General features: G+C 49.4%; 1 protein-coding gene across 1 annotated transcript; it reads right to left on the bottom strand.

Annotated features, from left to right (window-relative positions):
• Nucleotides 1-2: 2 nt before the first annotated feature.
• LOC149340999 (alpha-tocopherol transfer protein-like) lies at nucleotides 3-17,978 on the bottom strand. Its single transcript, XM_089549955.1, has 6 exons — nucleotides 17,620-17,978; nucleotides 13,939-14,178; nucleotides 4,310-4,503; nucleotides 3,722-3,832; nucleotides 1,537-3,022; nucleotides 3-499 (listed from the first exon to the last, which is right to left on the bottom strand). The coding sequence occupies exons 1-5, from the start codon at nucleotides 17,774-17,776 to the stop codon at nucleotides 2,792-2,794; spliced, it is 933 nt and encodes a 310-aa protein (XP_089406081.1). The 5' UTR covers nucleotides 17,777-17,978; the 3' UTR covers nucleotides 3-499; nucleotides 1,537-2,791.
• Between the last annotated feature and the right edge of the window lie 1,318 nt (nucleotides 17,979-19,296).

The raw sequence follows: 19,296 nt of genomic DNA, 5'->3' as shown, positions 1-19,296 counted from the left end.
GGCGGGTGTGGAGTTAGAGTACCTGCGAAGATAATGGTGGTGGTCAGCCAAACAAATACGCAACTGCAATTGATTTGCACTTGCTCGGTTGAACTTGAGAGTGCATCCATTCATACAGTGAAAGCACTTAGTGCGGTACATGGCGGTTCATGCTGAGATGGCCGGTAAGTGACCCATTTTATGCTAACGGTTTCCGCTATGAGCTTGAGTGTGGATGCGTATGTCTTTGAAAGTGGCTGCGATACATGGAATGCGCCATGTACATTGAAAAAGGAGTGAAAGACGCACGTGTCGGAAGGGGAGCTAACTACCGCGAATGAGGAGCAGTTGTCTGCGTATTACTGAGTACAGCTGAGCTACAACAACCAGAGTATGTACACGATGCCCGATTGTTCACTGAAAATGACGAGGCTGTCTGTCTCTTCTCGCGGGTGCTGTCACAAGAGCACTGCGCCGCTTCCTTTGTAGATTGCAAGATATCGAGGAGCAAGCCACAAACCTATAGGGGAGGAGGGATAACCGCAAACTTGACAGGACTGAAGATCGAGAAGAGGACAGGACGAGCGGTAACTAGCAACTGAAGTTTATTGAAAAAAGATATGTTGCAGCAAAGGTTGCATCTGCGCATAGCGTACGGTAACTAAGATAGTGACACGTGGAACACAGAAGATAATTAATGATATACATCGAAACGAACAAGAAACGAACAAAAAACAAAGAAATGCCCGTCACAGGTTTAACAGAAACCGGGTCTCTTTATCTAAAAGCGCCACGGAAGGCTCACTCACACACATATCAAGCCCAAGTTTGCGCATGTGTGCCGCTTCTAAAATCTCCCTTTCGAGCCTCGACCGGCCCCTTCCGATGATGGTGGCTTTGTTGAACTGTGGGTAGCAGCCATCGCATTCCCTGCAGTGTCTCGGCAGATTTGCGCCATTATCAGGTTTCAAGGAGCGGAAGTGCTGTCGCAGCCTATCGTTTAGACATTGACCCGTCTGGCCAACGTATACTCTGCCGCATCGCAACGGGAACTGGTATACCACATCAGTGGCACAGTTGACATATCTGTGCTCATGCTTCGTCGTGCACGCGACCCTGCGCTTACCTTCCGCCACGCGCCCGCAGAGCTGCGATAGCTTGCAAGGGGCTGAAAAAACAATCTGAATGCCTTGCCTACCTGCCACCCTCTTGAGGTTATGGGCCATCTTGTGCACATAGGGCACAACTTCAAGCGGCCTTTTGTCCAGAGGGTTCGCCTCCTCTTGGCCACGCACCTTGTTCCGCAGTTTCCACAACAGAGATTCCGCCACTGCTTGGAGAACGGGTGGTGGAAAGCCTGACTGCAGCAACTTATCCACTTGGCCCTGAAAACTACCTGCAGCTTTGTGCTGGCATGACTTCAAGAGAGCTGACCTCATACAGGTCATGGCTATGCCTCTCTTAATTAGTTTGGAGTGGCAGGAAGAGAAGGGTAACACGGCCTTTTGTCTCCCCAACATGTCTGACCAACTGGCCCAAAGCTTCCCCTTGTTAAACCTATAGGGCTACTGAAAAATGGTTCCCAGAGCCCGAATGAGTGCGCTGCGTAAGTACCGCTGCTGTGTCGGGAGTCCGGCGTCCCTTTGCCCTTAGCCGCCGAGCCGACCGCCTTAAGTACACTCACCCTTTCCGCCAGAGCTTCTTGAAGTGACGTGACAGGCCATCCACTTTTGCTGCAGTGGAAGCCAAGATGCAAGGTGTATCTCGCCTTCCTTGAAAGTGCCTGCAGCACACTGAAAAGGCTTGCAGCTGAGACTTACCCATATTACCCTAGGCGACGCTGACGTGCCTAAAGCTTCTCAGCGGCGAACATAAAAGCCAACCTAACGCAGCCGATAGGATAAGAAAACTTTTAATGTCCAACAGAAAGAGGGTAGCTAGAAGGCTACCCAGCTAGACGACGGCAAAAAGGTCTTTGCTCTCGACGGCGGCTTCGGCCAGTCGGACGAGTTGTAATTGAGTCTCCGGGTCGGAGTTCAGTAGTAAGGCCTCTCATTGGCCTTTCGACTTTGTGTGTCGTCCTCCCTGAGGGGCATGAGTACACTCCCATAGTATGTTCTCCAAGTTCGCAGTTTGCGCAGTTTTCTGAAAACTGCCCTGGGTGCATAAGACTCCGGAGGGCCGGGTTTGGAAATGTGTAATAACCGACGCCAGCTGATGGCTTAGTATGTGGCTAAGAATCTATCCGCTCGAGGAAGTCTAGTTCTTTGAAAACGATAGTGCTGTGTAATTTCTCTGTAACCTATCATGCGATACCTGTCGATACAGGTAAACCTCTCTGCCTTTCCTTTCAATAAACCCTATCTCTCTGTCTGTAAAGACCACCTCACTCGAGTCCTCCCAGAAGGAAAAGCCTCGGGCGGACTCGTTGGCCCTCTCATTACCAGGCAGGGATGTATGTGCTGCTGTCCAGACTAGCGTAATTTTTCGGTCTATTACATGATGGCTTAGCATTTTATTCGTCCGGGGGGAGACCCTACCCCTACTGAAATTTAGTACGGAAACTTTGGAGTCACTGATGATATACTTCGTTTTTGTGCCTACACAAGCCAGTGCTACGGCAATTTCCTCTGCGGTCTCAGAAGAAAGGCAAATGATGGCGACGAATTTGAAGGAACGCAGGAATTAGAGAACAGTGCGTTGCGATGCCTTCTGCAATTAATTTTCAATTCTAGGGGCACATATTGCGCTCGTAAATTTCCATACACCACCTTAGTGCATTCCTCCTCGGGGTCTGTCGTACCGTTTCTTGTCACAAGGCAGTGCATTCCTGCGGCTGCACGCTGTCTGCAGGCGGTGAGTCCGCATCGCTCGCACAACACCCGAAGCGGTTGTTTGCTTCGAAGCTGCCTTCGTTGGCTTCCACCTCCTTCCAAAAAGCATCGACGTCCAGTGGCGGTCCATGCCCTTCGTATTCTTCTGGCAGTGCCTCAGGTGGAATCTCCTCGTGAAGCCGCTCGAAATTTTCGCCGTGGAACCTCACCTACGCGAAAGGGAAACTTTAACCCCGTCAGTCACGATAATTCTAATTCTCACTAATGTCACTTATGACATCAGTGGAACTTGCCTTATGGCAAAGTACTTAACTCATACTGTCACGATAATGGCAACGCACGATACCGGCCCATCACAGTCGGACGCGCTGGTTGTGCCGACAGGCAGTGAGGGTGATCAGGAAGTGGCGACTGGCAGCAGCCGTCGATAAGCTCGCCTGGTCGAACAACCTCCTGTTTCCGTGCTCTTTTATGAAATAATGAGCAAAAAGTAGGCCCTTCCACGTACCGCACAAAAATTAGCGAGAATAGCTAATTCTCTTCTACCAGACCACCAGACTCTAACCCCCAAAATTACCGAAAAAATAAAAACCAGAAAGGAAGGTCCTTAAATATTGTATACCATACGGTAGCAAGTTTGCGCCATCATCTGGCACACAGTTCCTCCATATTCGGATGATCGTCGTGTAGTAACTGCTTTGCGCACGCTGTATTGCTGCATGAGCCGAAACAGGAAGCAGCACGGAAGGTCGCGAACAAAACCAAACAGCGGGAACTATGTTTTCAAAGCAACACACTTCCACGACGCTCCAAAGCCCAGGCTGTGTAACGTTGCCGGCTTCCTCGACAGGTAGTGGCACATGTATCCCCCTTGCCTTGTCTCCACGGAACTGTAAGCGGTCACTTACCCTTTTGATTAGCTTGGAGTTCACGAAGGGCCTGACGAGCGTAAAAAGTAAGTCGAACGCATACGACTGTCTTACGATGTGCACTGCCTTCATCCGCATCGGCATGCAGTCCTGGAATCAGAAAAAAAAAGGCGCACTGTGACATGATGTCGTCACTTGATATGCGTTCACTGAGTAATGGCTTTCGTTTCCACAGGCGACATGCTCTGCATTTAGCCCTACACTTGCCACCGCTTCATCAGCATCGTGATCATCATAATCAACCTGTCTACGCCCACTGCATGTCAAAGGCTACTCCCATCTGTCTAACTGGCCCAGTCCTGGACCACCAGCTACAGCCACCTTATTCCCGCAAGCTTCCTAATCTCCTCCATCCGCCTCATTTTCTGCCGCTTCCTGCTGCTTGTTGTTTATGAGTCCTAACTGCTACATTACACCCCTTCGCCACTCTTTCATTCACTACTCGCTGCCATTTCACTGAGATAGCAGAGGTTAGTTTCCAGTCCTTAACTCGGCACTTGAATCAGTGCAGCACATATGTCGCACTCTCACACTCACTCCCCGCAAAGAGTAGGGATCGCTGAAAACCTGGATGTATTCGAAAGCTCTCCTCAGGAGACCGATCCTGAAGCTCCAGAGCTTCTCAGCAGTGAACCCGGCGAAGTCTACAAAGAGCACGATTCCTAGAGTTTGCGCCACAGGGTCGCACGCCATGTGTTCGAGACAGATGAGGCCGGCCCGGTGGACATCCATGTAAGGCATTTCGTCAGGCATCCACATCCCTAAGAAGGAAGAGGAAAAAACTTGATACGAGGCCAGTGCGAGAGCCCACAGAAAAAGAACGCTGGCATCGCTAAGGCCCGTTGGTAGCAGAGTCCGAATGAAGCTATGCAGTGGAGAGAGAGAGAGAGAGAGAGAGAAAGGAATTTTAATGAGGAAGGATTACTCCACCCGCGTCAGAGCGGTGCAGACGTGCGTCGCATGCGCTCCCGCCAAGCAGCTGTTTTTCGGCGTTCAACTTGGGCCTGCGGGCCGGAAACTACCGCGAACAGATCCGGATTCTCCCTCCGTGCAAGGGGACACTGGATTTCGGGCAGACGGTGGACTATTTCACATTTCATGGGACTTTTCACCTCTCGGACGCGTGAGAGCTAGCTAGGCCTAACGCCCAGACCTAGCGTAGCTACCCGTGCATCGACGGGAGCCGGCCCCTGGGGCGGCCCCGTGACCACCACGATGATCAACGCCGTCGACGGAGATGAACTGGCACCCTCGGAATTTGAGAACGGTGAGTGGGAGACCGTTCTCAGCATGCACGACCGCATGAAGAAAAAAGGCGGGAAGCCTGGAAACGCCAGCGGAAACGCTGGCACGAACGCCGCCGCGAATTTCGGCGGGAACGCTGGCGATCACGGCGCCGGGGTGAAGAAATCGACTGCCACTCAGAAAAAGAGGCAAGACCCGAACATCCGAAAAAGGGCACCAATGCCGAAGCTCCCGGAGAGCGACTATAAAATAATCTTCAGGCCCAGAGGCTGGAACTTGAACGATTACGTGCCACGTCACCTACTGCAGGCCACCTGCGCGGCCGCGCAACTACCATACGGAGATGTCCTGGACGAAGACACTTCAAGAATCAACTCCGTGAACAACACGTACACGATCAGCACACCGAATCGTCAACGCGCGAGCACCTACGCGAGGATAAAGACGATAGTTATCGGGGAGAAGACCCTCGCCATGGCACCCTACGTCGCGGCTCCCGACGACGCAATTAAGGGCGTGGTATACAACGCCTATGATATCGGAACACCGGAAGAAGTCCGTCAAGGATTCATCAAACGCAACCCGGACATCGAAGTACTCAACGCCAGAAGAATTGGCAAGTCCAGATCTATTCTCATCACCTTTGGAGAGAAAAAGCTTCCCAGACAAGTCTTCTACTGGGGATCAGTGTTCATCGTCTACCCGTACCGAGAGCGGGTAGAGACCTGCTACAACTGCAGGAAGACGGGACACAGGACGGATGTGTGCTATAAGCCATGGGTAAAGCGTTGCCGCAGATGCGGCGAAGACCATCCAGACCCACCGGAGGGAGAACTGCCGACATGCAAGCCCGAATGCATCGTATGCGGGGGGCCACACAACACCGGCAGCCGGAATTGCAAGTATCGGCTGGCAAAGAAAGCACCTTTTAAAGCCAAGAACGACCTGGGGCAACTTGACTCCGGACACCAACCAAGACCGAAGACCAGGGACCACAGCGGCACCCGCCAAGGCCACCGGGGGAGAAGCAGATCGAGCTCCTTCCCACCATTACCGGGGACCGGAGGCGCCAGCTCGGGTCCTGACAGAGAAAGCAGCTCGAGCAGAGGAAGAGGCTCAAGCAAGGACAGAGACGCGGGCAAAAAGGTGAGCTGGCCAGATAAGGCCTCTTCTTGGGAAACCGCTCGAGAGAAGGAACTGGTAGAGCAGCTCGCTAAGAGGGACAGAGAGCTAGACACCTTAAAGAAGGAAATGGCGGAGCTGAGGAAACTCATTCACGCTAACACAAAACAGCCGAAGGTGGTCGAAAAACCTCCTTTGCAACAATCACAAAACGCGAGTCAGGCGCCCCCGCGTGACACATATGAAGGGGGAGACATTCAAAACGCAATGGATACAGACACCAGAGTCCCCTTGAAAAGACCTCTACCCAGAGAGGAAAACACAGACGACAGTACTCCCAAAAAGGCGGCAGAAAGTCCTAACGAGGACGCATCGGCTAAAACCCACATGAACGTTAGGCCGGACATGAACACACTATTGAAGCGGGTTGACGCTCAAGACGCTAGAATTGATGCCCTTACCGCTAGGGTAGACAAAATAGCCGAACGTGCTGACAATCTGACGGCGGAATTCGTCACGTTCAGGGAACGAACCATGGGTTGCTTCCAGCAAATTCTGGAACAACTAGCAAACATAGAAGCCAGGCTTCCCCCTGTTGCCGGCAACACCCTCCCCTCGCTGCAACCGCAGCAGCAGCCTCTATAGGACATCATGGCCCCTAGCCAACAAATTAGAATCTGGCAGTGGAACTGCAGAGGCTTCCAGTCCAAAAGATGGAACCTGCAGGCACACATTCAAAAAAACATAACCACACCGGACGTAATCACGCTGCAGGAGGCAAGCGGCATGGTCAAATTAAATGGCTACGCCGCGTACACCCCGCTAGAAGTGCAAAAAGAGCACAAACCCAAGTCGTTCACGGCCACGCTAGTGCATAGAAATCTAACGGCAACACAACACGCACTCGAAAACACAAGCGAGGACTACGTGATGTTAGAAATAATCCCAAACAGAAAGGGGGACAACAGTCTCTTTATTCTGAATATATACAACTCACCGAAAAACCGGGGCACAGGGCTGGCGGACCTATTACGTAAAGCCATTAGACTATCTTATAAGAAGGGATTAGTAATCACGGGGGACTTCAACGCCCCGCATCCGGCATGGGGATATCGAACGGCCTCCCCTAAGGGAAACAAACTATGGACAGAAATCCAAAACTTAAGGCTCACGCTACTAAACAACCCGCAAGACCCCACGAGGATAGGCAATAGCGTCAGCGTAGACACGTCCCCAGACTTGACGCTAGGCAAAGACCTCGAGGGTGAACGATGGTCAAACACAGGACACACCTTGGGTAGCGATCACTACATCATAGAGATTGAAACACAAACCAGGCCGATGAAGGGGAAGCTGCGCGAAACGAAGCTGACAGACTGGGACACCCTCCGAAAAGTCCGGGACAGAACCGCTCCGAGGGAGATATTGGATCTAAATCAATGGGTTGAGACACTCAAAAAAGACGTAAACAGTCACACTAGACAGACCCCAACCACCGAACATGACATCACAGACTCGAGGCTAGCCCACATGTGGGAAGCCCACGAGAGCCTCTTGAAGAGGTGGAAAAAACAGAAACACAATAGAAGGCTAAAGAAGAGAATATCGACACTCGAAAAACAGATAGAAGACTACACAAACGAGCTTCAGCGTCAACACTGGGGACAAATTTGCGATGAAATGAATGGAAAGCTAGGGTGCAAGAACACGTGGCATCTTCTTCGCCACTTACTAGACCCAGGACAAACAAAGTCGGCGGCACAAGGGCAGCTTAAACGATTGATTCACAAATACCAGGGAACAGCCGCGGACCTAATAGAGGAACTGAAGAGCAGGTACCTTAACACAGACAAAGGGGGTTCATCTCCAGCTTACCAAGGAGCAGAGAACACACAGCTAGATGAGGACATCTCGATAGCGGAGGTATGGAGAGCAATGAGTCAACTAAGAACCACGTCGGCAGCGGGGGCAGATGGGGTAACCAACAAAATGCTAAGGAACCTAGATCTAGTCTCGGTCACGGCAGTCACAGATTACCTAAATGAGATATGGAAACGAGGTAGTCTACCTTCACAATGGAAACATGCCAAAGTAATCTTTATTCCAAAACCCGGGAAGAAACTTGAAGTGGGCAACCTCAGGCCGATATCGCTAACGTCCTGCCTGGGGAAGCTGATGGAACATGTCATATTAAACAGACTCCAGGAATACGCAGAGGAAAGGGAGGTATTTCCTGAAACGATGCTAGGCTTCAGGAGCAAGTTGTCCACGCAGGACGTCATGCTCCAGCTCAAAGCAGACATCATAGACCCGCCCAACAAAGGGGGCGCCAAAACTATACTGGGCCTAGACCTACATAAAGCCTTCGATAACGTCAAACACGAGGTCATACTAACTAATCTGGCGGAGATTACCCCTGGAAAGCGGACCTACGATTACGTAAGGGACTTTCTAACCGGAAGAACCGCAGAAATAAATCTAGGAGATATCCAGTCAGAAACAATTAAGCTGGGAGATAGGGGAACTCCGCAGGGCTCAGTGCTCTCTCCTTTCTTATTCAACCTGGCGTTGAAGAACCTACCGCCGCTATTGAAGACTGTCGAAGGTATAAACCATACGCTATATGCGGATGACATAACAATATGGACGCATACAGGAAACGATGGGGAAATAGAACAAAATCTCCAACACGCGATCGATATTGTCCAGGAATACGCAGAATGGGCAGGACTAAAATGCTCGCCAAGCAAATCCGAACTTCTGGTGATCCGGGGGGCTAGCAAACGCGATACCAACGCAGGAGACATTCACGTACTGGTAAATGAGACTCCGGTAGCCAGAGTTGACAAAATCAGGGTCCTAGGACTTATAATACAGGACAATAGAAAGAACACAGAGACAATAAACAGGCTTAAGTCCACAATTAACATGACAACCAGGCTCATAAGGCGAATAGCTAACAAAAGACGGGGAGTCAAAGAGAAAGATCTCTGCCGAATGGTTCAGGCTTTCGTGATAAGCAAAATAGTTTACGCCGTTCCCTACCTCAAGCTAGGGCTGGCGGAACAGAACAAAATAGATGGGATCATAAGGCAGGCATATAAAGCAGCATTGGGGCTGCCCCACTGCACTCCTACGGAAAGACTTCTTAAACTGGGGATCTACAACACCACCACGGAACTATGCGAGGCACATATATTTGCGCAATTAAGGAGGCTTGCGACCTCACCCCCGGGGAGAAAGATCCTGAGCAACCTAGGATTACATGATAAAATTCCGGAAAGAAACGCGCAGGCAAAATTACAGACCAAAGTTAGAAAATTACTCACTATTAAACCACTTCCAAAAAACATGCACCCTGCTTTTCACGAAGGCAGGAGGAGAGCCAGAGCAAAGGCCCTTGAAGCCAAGCTCGAAGGCTCGGAACACACAACCTATGTAGACGCGGCGGAATACGAAGGAGGCGACTCCTTTGTGGTCGTGGCCGTGAACGACTCGGGTGAAACATTAACGGCCGGTTCGGTCAAAACAAAAAACTCAGGGACAGCGGAGGAGGCGGCTATCGCCATGGCAATGGCCAGCACCAAAGCAGTCACCATAATTAGCGACTCCAAGGTGGCTATCAACAATTTTGCGCGGGGTATGATCTCCCAGGAGGCAGAACGAATATTAAGACATAAAGACTGGGACCAAAGAGAGGTGGAACTAATATGGGTGCCGGCACACTCGGGGAACAGGGGAAACGAGTTGGCTCACAGTATAGCTCGAGGTTATGTCAGCCGAGCAGTGAGCCGGGTCGAGTCCCCAAATTTCACGAGAGATGCATTCATATCATTTCACGAATACACCAATCAGTTTAAACTGGAAAGGAGGATCTATCCGCCACCAGACAAAAAGCTCGACAAAAGCCAGGAGGTAACGTGGCGTCGGCTCCAGACGCGAGCCTTCTTTAGCCCGTCGAGACTAGCACACATGTATCCAACACAATACAACGCTACTTGCAAACAATGCGGCGAGATAGCCGGATATGACCACATTTTATGGAGCTGCAAAAAGGCGCCGCCACCGGCGGACCTACTACCAGTCCCTTCTCTAGAGCGGTGGGAGGCTATACTGGCCAGCTCAGACCCGTTGACGCAAGTCCGGGCCACTGAGTGGGCTCACAAGGTCGCCAAGAGCCATGGGCTCGAAGCCACCTAGTATAATACCCACTAGGGCTCAGTGCTGACAATAAACGTTTTCCAATCCAAAAAAAAATGAGGAAACTTGTGGAAGTAACGTTCAGTAAAGCAGAAATCTGGGCGAGTTGGTAAGTATTCATGATATTGTTCACAGCGCAACAAGAACGGCAATAAAAACTAGTTGATAGTCAGCGCTTGTTTGTGTCACTCCATCGTCTTTCGTTTTTCCCGTTCTTGTTGCGCTGTGAACAATATCATGAACTTGTGGAAAGGTCGGCCGGTGGCAACATGGCCCTGGCCTGCTACACCACACGGGGGAAAGGGAAGGGGAGGAAAAGGAAAGTGCGAATGAAGGTTGATGATGGCATAATGCAATGAGTTTCACGGATGATGTCTACACACACACACACACAACACTGGCTGGCACTCGCATCGCGGTTAGTAGACGCACATAAAACTGGTGTCTGCAACACAAACACCGTCACATGTCATTAACCATGTAGGTAGTGCACAGGCGGTCACAGACGAGTCTCCAGGCCTGTTTCACACAAAAAGTTGAGCACGCCACCAATCAGAAGATAAAGAAAACAGAAGGAGGTAATGGCGAGGAGGTAAGGAAGTAATGGAGGTAATCAGCTGGACAGCTGGCACAGTGAGCTGTCCCACGCCATCCGAAGTTGCAGAACATTAGTGAGGTGAGGAGAGCGTTAGTCTGAACTTCGCAGAGGACGTGTGTTTGTTCCGTGTTGAGTGACGGCCGCATTTCGATGGCGGCGAAATGCAAGAACGCCTGTGTGCTGTGCTATGTAAGTGCATGTCAAAGAGCCACAGCTGACCTAAGTTAATCCGAAGCCCTGCACTATACGGCGACCCTCATTATCCATATGTCGCTTCGGGACGTTAAGCTCCACGTATACACCCGACAGCAGGAAGTTAAGCGCCCAGTAGGTCGGTTGCTTGACGGACTAGAGCCATTTGACCCGCCGGTGAGGAAGACTCCAGCCAGACACGCCAAGAGGCAAGGAAAAGGTAGAATAATGAATTGATCGAACAGCGACAGGGCAAAGGAAAAAACAGTGTTTTATGTTAGCATGGAAGGAGGTAAAGTGGAGCGAAAGGGGTAGAGAGGGTAGAGGTATAGAGACGCACCGGACTGGTGGCGGTGGTGGTGGTGGTGGTGGTGAAAACATTTATTAGGAAGGGACAGGAAGTATGCTTGGATAAGCCCGTAAGGGACCGATCTTTACAAGCACTAGGTGGACGTCTGTAATAAGGAAGTAATTACTCACTGACATCCACCCAAACGCAGCCATGCAGCTACAAAGGAAAGCTATACAGCTTTCTCAGGAAAGCTATACAGCTTTCTGGGACCCCAGTGACGGTGGCCGCCGCCCGGGCGCGCCCGACTAAGGCTTGTTAGGCCTGTAATTCGTGGCAGCCAAGCAGAATCGCCTCCCAGTCCTCCCGGGTTGGGTTGGTGATGGAGGGAATAGCCGGGTTGGAGGGGCAGGCCCAGACCATGCGATAGGTGTCAGAAATCACCGCTCTACAGTGCGAGCAGCTGCCGTTAATGGAGGGGTCAAAACGTTTGAGTGCCGCCGGGCAGCGCAATGTATTGGTGTAAAGGCGGAAAAGGAGCCGCTTGAGCATCCGCCTTCTTGAGGCCTTTACACGAGCGAGGGTAAAGGCGATGACGATAAGGGCATCGGTTGGAGCCTGTCAGAGAACCACGTTCTGTTTGCGCTCTTTGCATATTACGACGACATCGGCTGACATTGAATTAAGGAGCGCAACAGATTGCGAAACATGGCACAGCAACCCATGACTTGCTGCTCGTCTTTGACCTGAAAACAAGGCCGCACCTTATGGGACCTTGAAATAATCTCGATTGTTACATTCTAATCACCGCCTAACGGCGGTGTTTGTGAGCATTCGAATCATGTTTAAAACCTCTGCGTGAAACCTATAATTTACAAATAATGTTAAAAATTGCTTTTCGCAACTGATTAGGACGACATTTCGCCGCGCGTTCTTAGCCGTCGTACCCTGCTTATGTAAAGTGTCAAATCTAGGCCCGCCTTCTACTTGGGCGTACCCAAGTGACGTGGGTGGGATAGGCTGCGGAAGAGTGCAGCCCCGACCTGTTTTCTTAATGCTTTTTTTTTCTGGTGCGTGGGAGTGTATGGCGTGTATGGATGCAGGGGGGAGAGAAGGAGCGTCATTTTTCATCGCCGATATCTTCGGTGTAATGAAGCCAGCTTAAAAATTTTTCCCACTGCGGTGATGAGTGATGGAATAACGATTGTTCGTGCGCTATTCGTAACGTCGGCAAATATCATTCCATGGTCCCCCTTAAAGAAACGAGCCGTGTCCTAAGCCAGGCGACTTGGTCGCTAAAATAAGGGCCCGCCATCCCCGTTCAGACAGCCCTCATGAAACTAGAAGACCGCTGCTTCAGGGTAATTACCCAATTCTGAGGCCACTCAACCAAGTACGTACATGCGAAGCCTGCTAGGTGAGTCGGCAGTTACGTGGATTTTTTTTGTTTGCACACTGCCCGTGTTTTACAGGAAACTCCGTTGGTTATTGACAGGCAACATATTCGATAGCTGTAGTAACTTACAGTGTTGTTTTTTTTTTCATACCGCCCCATACAACCCATGGCCCACACAATAAGCCAAATCATCGTAGCACGCAGCCTCATTGTAGCCTGACCACATTTGGATGTGATGGGAAATTCCGGAAGCGGGCTTTTCCACAAATCCGAGTTGAGGCAACTAAGAAGGCCGATCAAAAGGGTTCGAACTGTTACAACTTGACCGATCCGCACGAAATGATTTCTTCGAACTCGCAGCCCACGCCCCTAGCACACGTCCTGTATAACCTCCACATCTCTTCTAGCGTAACGAGAGCTCTGCCGTCTTGCTTTTGTCAGCTGTGATATGTGCAAAGATCCTGTTGCGAGAAAAAGATGTTTCAAAAGCCAGGCGATGGCGTACTTGGCGGATTTTTACTCTGTCTTAACTGAACTTTGTGATAAAAACAGAGACCATTTCGCTACCTATTCAGGTGGCGTCTTCAATACACTTAGCATCTGTGAGAGGTCGGGGCCAAATTAGCCGTTGATGTACACTCACGCTTCTTGTTGTGTGCATGGAATCTCCTGGAACCTTGTTTTATCCCGAGTGGACCATCCGTGTATAACGCTAACTGGTACGTACAGTCGAGGACAAAAGTCTCCGGACCACGTATTCGTCTAACGAAGCCGATAGCTCTGCTATTAGTCGGCGGCTGGAGAACATACTTGTGGAGGTAAAAGTTAATTTTTTGTTCTATCCTCTCCACAAGTGCGGTCTCTAGCTGCTGTCTGATAGTAGAGCTATAAGCTTCGTTTGAGGAACACGTGGTCCGGAGACTTTTATCCCCGACTGTACAGCAGAGTTGAAAAGCATAGCCTTCCTGCTCAATGTCTGCTTACTATGCCGCCCGCATAGGTAGTAAACTATTAACTTTTTTTTTACTTAAGTTCCGTTAAGCTAGAGTATAAATCTGCGTGTAATGTAATCCACTTGCGAGATTTCGCGCACACTTCAGCGATTACGCAAAGAAGTATAAATGATATGCGTGCACATATGGCATGCCACTTGCCCGGTCGGTGTAGCAAGATGGGGCGACCATGGACGTCTTTCTGGGGCATCACCATATAAAGGTTCTGAGCAGCCGGCAGCACTCGGCTGGGCAGGAATTCGTCGTACACGGAACCACTGGAGGCCCGGTTCCTGTAGTAGTTTCGGACACTTCGCAGAGCTGACTCAACGTCGTACTTCCGGACCCGCAGGAAGCGCAACAGGAATTCGTCGTCCTTCCTGCTGTTGAGATCCGGTTCAGCTGTGGGTCACGATGAATAAGTTACCGTTATCAGTGGTAGCACCATAGATGAATATCACTATCTGGCATCCTCCTTGAATCGGGGCGGTTGGCAAGGCATTATTATTATTAACGAATATAGAATTATTATATTATAGAATTATTATATTATAGATTATAGAATTATTAACGATCAAAGTGACTGCGAAGCATTACAACAGGATTTGTGTAAAGTGGCCCAGTGGTGTGAGAACTGGAGAATGCATATTAACTTACAAAAATCTGTACATATGTGTTTCACTAAAAAGAAGGTTCCCCATATTTTTACTTATAACATAAATAATAGCAGACTGCTTTCAGTGTTGGAATTTAAATATCTTGGTGTATATTTAACAAGTTCAATGTCTTGGCATCGTCACGTGCATTTCGTTACTGCCAAAGCCTGTCGTGTTTTAGGTTTCCTGCGACGTAACGCTAAACTTTTCCCTTTAAAGACTAAAGAACTGCTGTATAATACAAACGTTAGAAGCATACTTGAGTATGCTTGCACAGTCTGGGATCCGAAAACCTTGCTTGACGTTAAAAAGCTAGAAAGAGTTCAGAATTTGGCCGTTCGTTTTGTTTTCAATAACTATGGGCGATATTTTAGTGTAACGAGCGCGAAAAAATCTTTGGGTTGGGACTCACTTCAAAAACGTAGGAAAGTACTGCGTTTAAAATTATTTCATAATATATTTCATTCTAGAACTGGAATAGACAGAACCAAATATATAGCCAACCCTGATTACGTGTCTTTACGTAGAGATAATTCACTTAAAGTTAAAGAATACAGGTGCCGGACTGACCTTTTTAAAATGTCTTTTTTCCCCAAAACGGTTTCGGAATGGAACAAGCTGCCTGAGGAAGTAGTGTCCATATTATCAAATGATTCATTTTCTTCCATGCTGTGACATTTTTTTTGTGTATAATAATTCCGTGTTCTTTCTATCTCATTGTTATCTTTTTTTTTGTAACCACCTGCACGCGGTGGCATTTGTGTACTTTTTCTTCTACCCCCCCCCCCCCCCCCCCCCCCCCCCCCCCACTGTAATGCCAGCCAATGGCGCTGTGGGTATGATGATAAATAAATAAATAAATAAATATGCTGTTTATTACGTTTTTTTTTTTCTTTCTGACTTGTAATGATATAGTCGTCCTTTCCTATTCTGATCTATTTTCCATATTCTGAGCTATATGATTCTGATTTCTGCGATCATTCGTGCATATATTCCATTCTGCTTTCACGCCACAAGTACTTCTTCTCTTGCCCGCCTCCACTGCTTATATGTTTTCTTCGTACTCTTTCTAAAACCCAGAACTTCTGGAAGACTGACGACGACCTCGTCGATATCTGGATGTGTAGCATTACAGTCTACCAGAACATATTTAATGTTTTAAACACTGCTTCTGCACGCTACACAAATATCGTATGCCTCCTGTCCATGCTTACTTCTATACTGAATCCAATTCCAATTCCTCCTACAGCCCGCTAGGCTATACCTGCCCTAGCATCTCCATTGCTCTAACTGCACTTCCTCCTACGCCGACATGGAGCACTCCCTTCTCTTTCCCCGTCGCTCTCACCTTCCCCACTATCCCAATTCCCCTCTCCCTGCCTGGGCCATCTGGTTGGTGGACCCCAACAAGTGCTAAAGGCGAACCGTGGTCCGGCTGGCCTCCGATATTCCAGGCGTCTAGATTCAGACCGACAACAAACGTGTTTTCTTCCCCCTCCTCCTCTATATTGTCATGTTCTAAGTCAACCTGATCTAGCCTCAGAAAGCAGGGCACTGCCTCTTGAATTATTATACAATGTTTCCTGCTGAATTTCGCTTTTTTCGGGGCCTCAATTCAAGCAATGACTTTTAGTGCGATAGCGTTATAGGCCCCGTTACGCACGAAATCCGGCGTCGGCGTTGTCGGCGTTGTGGGAGATATAACTAGGATGGCGGTGGTCCAGGCAGCCACCCTCTGAGAAGCAACATAGGTAGGCTACGTAGGTCACGTGCCCTTGTGGCGCCCTCACAACCTATGCATCGGATTGTGAGCAAACTGACCACCCTGGCAGGTGGCAGTTAATGGTTGATCTTGAGAGGTTGCTCGGGAAGAGCAACTTGGGTCGCATAGGACCCACCGGTGGCAGCACCTGCCATCGCGCATCCCTTAACCGCAGCACGATTGCGCAAGGACTGGTACGAGGACTCCCAGGGGCATATCAATGTAAAGTTGAGAATGATCAATTCCGCATATATGGGCATCAACTCATCAACTCTATCGCGTCATACATATCCCTAAGGAGGAGCTTCAATTTTTTTCCGTTTGCCCTTGTCTCTATTGAGCAGTCTCGATTTTGTGAACTTTCTGTTTATGTTTATGGCAACTTCCTTTCCCGGTTGGTGTCTGTGTGCTTTATTGTAAGCTTTGTAGTCCCTTACCTCCACCGCGTGCCCATGTTTTTACAGTAAAAGTATCCGAGGACATCGGATTCTCAAACTTCAGAGGACGACTAACCAATAACCTCCTCTACAGCTTGGTTTGTTGTCTTTCCATGAGCATCTCGAGCCAATCTGCCAACCGTTCTCTGGTTTATATCTAGTTTTTGTAAGATATATCTCACTTCAAGTATAGTGTACCGTTAAGGTGAGGTTTTGGTACAAGTGGGAATTTACGGTAAGTGCTGAAGTAGTGGATGTTGCGAGGAAATGCACCTGAAGCTGGGCACAGTAGTCACGACAGGTTCGGATGCGTGTTTACCGAACACAGCCGCTTACGGCGCAGCTCGTGATTTGTGCATTCTTCTTTATTCTGAGTACCAGAGAAAACAACTCTAAGCGCGAACCCTAAAACTGTGCCAGCAGATATTAACAGGAAAATTTTCTGCAGCAACATAACGGCCATGTCGTCAAGGGGACAGTGAGACATTGACTGTACGCAATAAATAACCAAATGTAAAATAGGCTGCGTATGAAAAGGTGGAAGTCAAATTCTGGGCGTGAAATTTCATTTTGAAAATTCATGTTCACCCCAATTTTTTCAACGAATAGAGCCTTACAGAATATGCAAGGTGCATACGAAACCGCAGCTTCTCGAATGAAAGCAAGTTGCTACGAAATTTCGCAAGCTGCGCTCCATATGTTATATTGCACTGTCCGCAGCCTCAAGGACTGAAATTGCCGCAAATCACTGAAAATTATCAATTCTTGCCCGGAAGCAGCACTTAAGTTCTTTCCGTACTGTTCGCTGCCGTGAAAGATGCACTGCGCTGAACTTCTTTCAACTGAAAGTTACGTGACAACCGAAAGCTGAGCAAATTGGCTTTGCATGGAAACCTCGGCGGGAGGTTTCGCGAAAGTTGGTCTGTCTGAAAAGTTCGTTAAACTGAAGTTCGTTCGACCAGCCTACTTCACAGTCACGGCCACTCACCTTCCAGGAGGCGCCTAATTTCTTCCAGGGCATCTCGTCTCTTCTCGGGGGTTTCTCCCAGCTCTTCAACAGCTATTCGCTGCAGATGAGCAGAAAGCGCGCCCTGTGAAAGGTCGATCATGTCGTCGAAACATTTCTTCACGTAAACACCCGACATGCCGGAGATTTGAAAATAAGTGTTGCGGCCAACTTGCACAAGTGCGCCGGCGAACTTTTTGCACCGGCGTGTAGTGCTGGAAATGATCACGACTGCGCACGCTATACAAGGTAAACCAGTCGGTTTCGGACGAGGAAGTCGCGATCTAGCCAGCGCCACAACAAAACACGTCTCTCGGGCGAGCAGCGACCTTGCAGTTGACGACACAAAATCACAATATTCTGTGTGGCGCTTACCGCGCCCGCAGCGGTTCGCAATCGGTAAGACTTCCTGCACTAACACGTTGGGGGAAGGGGGGGGGGGGGGAGGGGGGGGGGGACTCTGCGGTCGCCACTCAGACCTTCGTGTTTGAAATTACGCATGTGGCGGCGAAGACACGCTCTCCCTCCACTGTTGCGCGATTTTCAAGGAGGCCACTCCTGCTTAATTTATGCCAATACATTACAGAGAACATAGCTCAGGGTTCGATGGAAGCCCGGCTGGCGTGGAAAACTCTGCATGTGCAGAAACAAACACTCGCCAAAATGAAATGAAGGAAAAAGTAAAGACATTGACGTCTCGGCTCCGCAACGGGTGCACAATGAGACAATGGCCCACGTTCTTTCCACCAAGCTCAAAAACCACCTCATACAATCGTCCACAGACCTGCTTATAACGCTCGAACTCCGAGCCGTCTGCGCTCCGCAGCGCTCAGAGCGACATCTAGCGGCAGCGCCTGGTTGGAGATAGCGCGTTTGATGTTGAGGCGATACTGAAAGTTGCGCTATCTCGAACCAGGCGCTGCCGCTAGATGTCGCTCTGCGCGATGCGGAGAGTAGACGGCTTGGAGTTCGAGCGCTCTAGACGTGTCTGTGGACGACTGTACGCGTGAAGGAACCTCTAGAGAAGACAAGTTACCCTGACGCCGTCTACGAAATTCCTTACAAAGAAAGCAACGCAACCTATGCAGGCAAGACAGGGGATTTCAGAAGGCGGTTCAAAGAACATCCAACGCCCCAGCGGAACACCATCAAAACACGGGCCACTTGATCGACTGGGATTCCGTGCAGACACTTGAAACGGCAAAATTCTTTTCTACGCGCCTACTCAAGGAGTCCCTTCACAATCAAATGACAAGCAAAGCGATATTAACAGGACGCGGGGTAATCTACGCGAGATATACATATGCTCTGTGCGCCACGTTTTTCCTTCATAAATAACGACCCATCGTTTCTGTCTAATTGTGAACAAGGCACCCGTACCGGTGCCAAAACGTCAATGTTGTTACGTTTTTCTTCATTTACCCTTGACGAGTGCTTCTTTCTTGACATATAGCACCATCCAGAACAAGAATTGCCGCCCCCTTCCCTAAGTCTCTATTTGCCTTGTAGAACATTAAGCAGCCACTAAGTGTCGTTGGCTTCCCTCAAAGGAAACGGTATGTTTTTCCAGCATAATAACATGAAAATTTCCCCAAGAGAGTAAAAAGAACCTCCGCTTTGCTGCCCAAATATGCACTTTTATTCAGTGGTAAGATTTCT

This window comes from Amblyomma mixtum, chromosome 6 (assembly GCF_055824585.1).
Source record: "Amblyomma mixtum isolate Tamu chromosome 6, ASM5582458v1, whole genome shotgun sequence".
In the NCBI taxonomy this organism is placed as follows: Eukaryota; Metazoa; Arthropoda; class Arachnida; order Ixodida; family Ixodidae; genus Amblyomma; species Amblyomma mixtum.
The sequence above is the reverse complement of the archived record's forward strand: the minus strand, read 5'-3'. Positions and strand labels throughout refer to the sequence as shown.

Bases quoted from the DNA above. Each gene is read 5' to 3' on its own strand.
- LOC149340999 (XM_089549955.1), bottom strand. From the start codon at position 17,776: ATGTCGGGTGTTTACGTGAAGAAATGTTTCGACGACATGATCGACCTT. The intron at 4,504-13,938 runs GCAAGTGGCATG...CTTCCTTCTTAG, and splicing joins CATCTTGCTACACCGACCGG to GGATGTGGATGCCTGACGAA. The intron at 3,833-4,309 runs GTTTTCAGCGAT...TTCTGATTCCAG, and splicing joins GAGCTTTCGAATACATCCAG to GACTGCATGCCGATGCGGAT.